General features: G+C 34.7%; 1 protein-coding gene across 2 annotated transcripts; it reads left to right on the top strand.

Annotated features, from left to right (window-relative positions):
• Positions 1-980: 980 nt before the first annotated feature.
• On the top strand, positions 981-5,403 carry RGS1 (regulator of G protein signaling 1). Of its 2 annotated transcripts, none has more exons than XM_047840072.1 (5): positions 981-1,189; positions 1,543-1,623; positions 2,281-2,342; positions 3,653-3,816; positions 4,581-5,403. In XM_047840072.1, the coding sequence occupies exons 1-5, from the start codon at positions 1,053-1,055 to the stop codon at positions 4,764-4,766; spliced, it is 630 nt and encodes a 209-aa protein (XP_047696028.1). In that variant the 5' UTR covers positions 981-1,052; the 3' UTR covers positions 4,767-5,403. The 2 variants fall into 2 exon arrangements, with proteins under 2 accessions (XP_047696028.1, XP_047696027.1); XM_047840071.1 differs by having other exon boundaries at positions 982-1,189; positions 2,278-2,342.
• The last annotated feature ends 1,036 nt before the right edge of the window (positions 5,404-6,439 follow it).

Below are 6,439 nucleotides of genomic sequence, written 5' to 3'. Positions count from 1 at the left end.
TACTCTTATTCATTTTACCATACGCAGTTTTCCTTCGATACAATATGATACTTTAGTATCAATGTATTTACATGACATTATATTATTGTACTAACTATACTTCATGTCCTTATAGTTTTAATTGCAGTAATAGTTTAATGCAGTAAAATACACAAAATCAGTTTGATATATTATATTCTTAATAAAAATTAATACTCATGGACCCCTTAAAATCATCTTGTATATCACCAGTAGAATGTCTAGCACACAGCTTGGAAAATGCTAACACGGAAATTTCTTGTCATGGAAGTGGGAAAAATTCAAGATATATTTTCTTCCTACATATATATATATATATATATATTTGTGAGAGAGACAGCATGAGCATGGGAGGGGCAGAGAGAGAGGGAGACACTGAATCCGAAGCAGGTTCCTGGCTCTGAGCTGTCAGCACAGAGCCTGATGTGGGGCTCAAACTCACCAACTATGAGATCATGACCTGAGCGGAAGTTGGACAGTCAACCAACTGAGCTACCCAAGAGCCCCAGATAAAAGGTATTTTATTTTACACTGCTTTCTGAAAGGAAAAAAGAACTTTTTCAAATATTGTGATCAGATGAATTTTGTAGTCAGGGACTATTCAAAGCATTGAGTCTAGTCTAGTACTGAATTTGTATGTGATACAATAAATACGCCAAATGAAATATTTTATTGAAATGTGCAATTTTTTATGAAGAAACAAGCATCCCCTAGAACCAAAGGTTGATGCTGCGAATACTTTAGACATGTGGTATATATGTGTGTGCCTCTGTAGGTTAAATTTTCTCTTTCTTTTTAATCAAGTGACCTGTTCTCATTTGGTTAAGTTTCAACCACAAGACATCACTGCATGCTTCTTTTCTTTTTTTTTTTTTTCAAGATACACGTCATAACACACCAAGAAAGGGGGAACTTCCAGTGTCTGTGGTAACATCACTTGATAAACAGACTCATTTGAACAGCACGAGCCTGTCTGCCTTTACTATATAAAGCGGCCCAGACGTTGACCAGCAGATATTTACGGAGTGAGGACTATGCGAGCAGCAGCGATCTCCACACCAAGGTTAAACAAAATGCCAGGGATGTTCTTCTCTGCTAATCCAAAGGAATTGAAAGAAACTGACCATTCACTTCTAGATGACAAAACTCAAAAAAAGAGGCCAAAGACTTTGTAAGTTCATTTTGTGTGTCACTTTGTGGATTTTGACTTAGATTATCTTTAATGGCAGAAGGATTGAGAATGAATAGAATATGAGCAGTTAGCTTAACTAATCACAGAAATTAGCTGTTGTATATGTATATATGTGTATGTCTAAAAAATAAATCATGATAGGCCATTAAATTATATGGAAATTTTTGCAGACTTTGGCTCATAAAAATTAGCTCAATCTTAATACAGCAAAATGTTATAACAATAATTTTTATTATTGCCTTGTTCCTTGAGAAGTTTATTTCATGCTCCTTTTACAAATAATATGTATTCTAATAAGGAAATATTAATATTCATATTTGTGTCTTTTGTAGTGGGATGGATATGAAAGCATACCTGAGATCTATGATCCCACATCCAGAGTCTGGAATGAAATCTTCTAAGTCCAAAGACATGTATGTACATTAATACTGCTGACTTTTCTTTTTAAGAGTAGTCTATGCATTAGCTAGCTCTATATTCTAGCAAGTGATTAATATTGCACATACTAGATTTCATTTAAGTAACCAGCCAAATAAGAGTAGACTACTTAGGGGGCGCCTGGGTGGCGCAGTCGGTTGAGCGTCCGACTTCAGCCAGGTCACCATCTCGCGGTCTGTGAGTTCGAGCCCCACGTCAGGCTCTGGGCTGATGGCTTGGAGCCTGTTTCTGATTCTGTGTCTCCCTCTCTCTCTGCCCCTCCCCCGTTCATGCTCTGTCTCTCTCTGTCCCAAAAATAAATAAAAGCGTTGAAGAAAAAAGAAATTAAAAAAAAAAAGAGTAGACTACTTAGTATGAATGTAAACTAAATGTCAACATGTGTGTACATAATTTGCAATTTATTATACTGCTGGAGTATATGTATTTGGATTTCTTCATACTTTGTTGGTAGATATTTTTCATATCTATAGTAATTTTAAGGGAAGTTTTGTTTTCTTACAGACAAATTTTTTTAAAAAATTATAGAACTAGAATCTTAGTTTGTGGAATTACCAAAATATAGCAGCCATTCTGATTTTATTTGTGATTACACAAAAAAGTTCACTAATTTACGTAAATTTTGTCCCCAGTAGACTCTCTGCTAATGAAGTAATGCAGTGGTCTCAATCTCTGGAAAAACTACTTGCAAACCAAAGTAAGTGTGATTAACTGCTAAATGTTTTGGGTTTAGCTCAATACACTAATACATTGAATGACTTCAATAACATATCGTCTTCTGGATAGGAGAGTGAGTGAAAAGGTGTATTATAGTTTTTCTGTAGTCACTAATGGCTTCAGTACATTATGTCTCATTGTAGTGTAAAGACCTGGTACTCAGTTCTGCCACTATCCTTCGGACAAATTTGCCAAGACGATTAGGTATTCCCTTGAATCATTATAGGAGTGAAATTTAAAATTATGCTGAGGTTCTGAAGTTTCAAGTTTTTTAACATAAACCAAACATCTCAACATGTGAACTGCCATTCTGAAAGCTCCCTATAGAATGTATTTTTGTAACTGTTGGATGTAAGAAGTGGGATTCATTCAATTAATTAACTACTGTATTATCCATACATTCATTAATTTACTCATTTAGCTCACTTTTAAGTGGCAGGCATTTTAGAAGCACCAAGGATTAAAAAACAAGGGCACAGTGCCTTGTTGCCTTGAAGGAAGTTGAGACACATAATACATAATTGCATTATATGTAACATGATATATGATAACACAGATAGGATTAGAACAATTTTTAAACAGTCTTGACGGGGAGTTTCTGATAAGACAAGGTAAAGAATGAAATCAGCTTGCCTTTCCCCAATCATAGGCATCAGAGTTCTCTTGGGATTAAGACCTTGCTCAGAGGTATGGGTGAGCAGAGTGGTCTCCAGAATCCTTGCTTGGGGGTCAAGTTGTTCAATATCCTTCATCCATCTTATTATCTGACTTAGTTTACAATCCAGCCAAATAAATAAATGGCATAGAAATGGCCCATTTAAAAGCCTCAGTAACACGAGCAAATATAATCAGCACATCAGCACATTTTCTGACTAATAAGAATTGGATGGGGAAATTATATTTGGTAATAATGAACATGATGTTAATGACTTTCATCAATGTTTGCTTTCCTAAAATACTCTACAGTCTGGTTAGGAGTTAGTATTTATAAGAAAAGAGATTATTTTGTAATCACAAGAGCAGAATTTTAACTTAATTAACAGATGGAAGCAAAACACTGTTCTGTAGATCACTAAGTAGCTGTGTGACTGTGGATAGGTTTGTTTGGCCCCAGATAAACTATAAATGAAAGAACCTCTGAGGCCTTCCCATCTCTATAAATTATGACACAGCTATTTCAGCATTAGCCATCTCTTACCTTTGTGCATAGGCAACGCAATAGTATTTTTCTTGTATTCATTTACCGGCTCAATTAATTTAATTAGATCACTACCCCCCCTGTATTTTTAGTTGGTCAAGATGTCTTTGGAAGTTTCCTGAAGTCTGAGTTCAGTGAGGAGAACATTGAGTTCTGGCTGGCTTGTGAAGACTATAAAAAAACGGATTCTGATCTTTTGCATTGCAAAGCAGAGAAAATATATAAAGCATTTGTGCATTCAGATGCTGCTAAACAAGTGAGTATTATCTTCATTACCACCAGTTTATGTTTAAGGAACTTAGATGCAGAAATAAAATTCCACACACATAGCAAGATTACATCTTTTTTAAGTGTCATAATTTCATTGTTAAGTACTTAGGTATGTTCATACACTTCAGTGCAATAATAATCTAATTTTCTATATTTATGTATATTTGAAGACAGTAGGATGAAAAGACTGATTTTGCAAAATTAGCTAATGTGACAGGGGGTGGGTAGGACTACCAGTATTATTAGCCAGAATTGCATATCAGAATGTCCTTAATGAGATGCTCATCTTACATTAGGATAAAACACAGATTAGTATGTATCACACACACAATTGCAGCAGCAGAAATATTTTCACTTAGTAATGTAACCACCTTCCCATGAAATATTCTTGGTTCAAGCAAAAAATAGCTACACAAAGTGTCCTCTCCTATACATTTTAAATGACCATATCACTTTTTCTGATGCATGTATCACCTTGTATGGATATTCAAATTTTTCACGCCTGCCTCTTTTGCATCTCCCAACTATACTATAAGCTAACTTGGAACAAAGAATTTTGAGAGGATATTTCTTCTTACCTCCTTCACATCCAGTATAGGCCTGGTTTAGAATAGGCATTTAAGAGATACTTGAACTGATATAAACGAGGGCTTAATGCCATTGTCTTGAGGTGCTTCAACAAACATAGTTACATCATAAAATGTGCAATATATTGGAAGTGCATATTAACTAGTGAGTATTTGTTTTTAGATCAATATTGACTTTCGCACTCGAGAATCTACAGCCAAGAATATTAAAGCACCAACACCAACGTGTTTTGATGAAGCCCAAAAAATTATATATACTCTTATGGAAAAGGACTCTTACCCCAGATTTCTCAAATCAAATATTTACTTAAATCTGCTGAATGACCTTCAGGCTAATAGTCTAAAGTGATCAGTTCCTAGCTGGAGAAAAATGAAGATGGTTTCGAGGACAGAAGGAATGTGCCACTTAATGGCTCCCTGGGTGAACAACCTGGCCCTTTTGAGTGACTCCACAGGCCCAGGGGAAGAACAAATGATTCAACATGGATTCACATGGAAGTTATCCAGGCTCAGGATCGAAGAAACATGAGCAAGATGAAACCCAAGAGACTAACAGGAAGGAGACACTGTGGTACTGTCTCCTTCATACAGTGGACATATCAGAAAAATCTCTCAAAACTGAGAAGGCTGGGAAAGTCCAGTTACACAGAAACTGTGAATAAAGATTTTGAAACTGATTAAAACATGCTATAAGCTTCAAGGTCAGCTTATATTTATGCTACATATTATTATATAGAGATTTATTGAGCTGCTAACAAGTCTTTAACTTGGATGACTGTTTGGAAAATATGTGTTCGAAACCACCGTTGCTATTTTTCATGCCAAAGGGTTTTTGGTGTTGTTTTATTTTTTTTTGGTTTGTTTTTGACTTGAAAGAGATGAAGAAGAAAACAATGTATTAACTTAAGCTGTTGCTCTTAAAACTGGGAAGTCAGAATTTGTAAATTTCACAGTGTCAGTAATAAATGAGTTTTGTATTAAAAATATATAGAAGGAATTTCTGTTTACATTTCTTTGCTGTTTTTAAAAACTGGTATTTATTCCTCAGATTTAACAAAAATTCAAGCAAGTGTCTTTCTACTTTCTATCATCTCTTCAACAACTAAAACTATCATACAATTAATCCTATATTTATGTATTATATGTATCTATTAGACAAAGTTCATTGGTTTTCTCTTTGTTATCACAATGCATAAAAATCAAACAAACATGTTCTCATATGGTCAAGATTCAAATAGATGAGAAATTGAAGAAGTCATATATATATGCAGTAATAATCTATCTATCTATATATATATATGACTTCTTCAATTTCTCATCTATTTGAATATAGATGAACTATTTGAATATAGATGAACTATTTGAACTATATGTATGTGTGTATATACACATATATAGTTATATATACATATATACACATATACACATATATAGTATATACACATATATAGTTATTTATTTATTTTGAAAGACAGAAACTGTGAGTGAGGGAGGGCCAGAGAGAGAAGAGAGAGAGCCAGAATCCCAAGCAGGCTTCACACCAGAGCCCTATGGGGGGCTCAAAGCGGGCCTCAAACCCACAAACCATGAGATCATGACGTGAGGGAAGTCAGCCGCTTAATCAACTGAGCCACCCAGGTGACTGAAGAAGCCTTTTAAAAGGGGATAGAATAGTTATTTCAAAAAGTAACTTCATTAACAGTTGAGATTTTATTGTAATTGAAAGTTTATAAAACTCAATCCTATGAAAGTTGAGACTCAGATTAAACCACTAGTTTTCAAATTTAGCTATCAAAATTACTTAGGATGTTTAAGAAAACAAAACAGAACAAAAAAACACCTTTTTCAGACCTTATGCCAAATTGACTGAATCAGAGTCTCCAAGGGATAGGGTATGAAAATCTATATTTTAGAAAGAAATCCCAGGTGATTCAAAAGATAATTCAGGGTTGGGAACCCTAAGATTAAGTGAAAATCACACTCCCAGGGATTCCACAGAAATCTGACTGCTCTTTCTGCGAT

This window comes from Prionailurus viverrinus, chromosome F1 (genome assembly GCF_022837055.1).
Source record: "Prionailurus viverrinus isolate Anna chromosome F1, UM_Priviv_1.0, whole genome shotgun sequence".
In the NCBI taxonomy this organism is placed as follows: Eukaryota; Metazoa; Chordata; class Mammalia; order Carnivora; family Felidae; genus Prionailurus; species Prionailurus viverrinus.
The sequence above is the reverse complement of the archived record's forward strand: the minus strand, read 5'-3'. Positions and strand labels throughout refer to the sequence as shown.

Coding starts and splice junctions, on each gene's coding strand:
- RGS1 (XM_047840071.1), top strand. CDS start 1,053: ATGCGAGCAGCAGCGATCTCCACACCAAGGTTAAACAAAATGCCAGGG. Junction 1,624..2,277: donor TCTTCTAAGTCCAAAGACAT/GTATGTACATTA, acceptor TTTTGTCCCCAG/TAGACTCTCTGCTAATGAAG. Junction 2,343..3,652: donor AAAACTACTTGCAAACCAAA/GTAAGTGTGATT, acceptor CTGTATTTTTAG/TTGGTCAAGATGTCTTTGGA.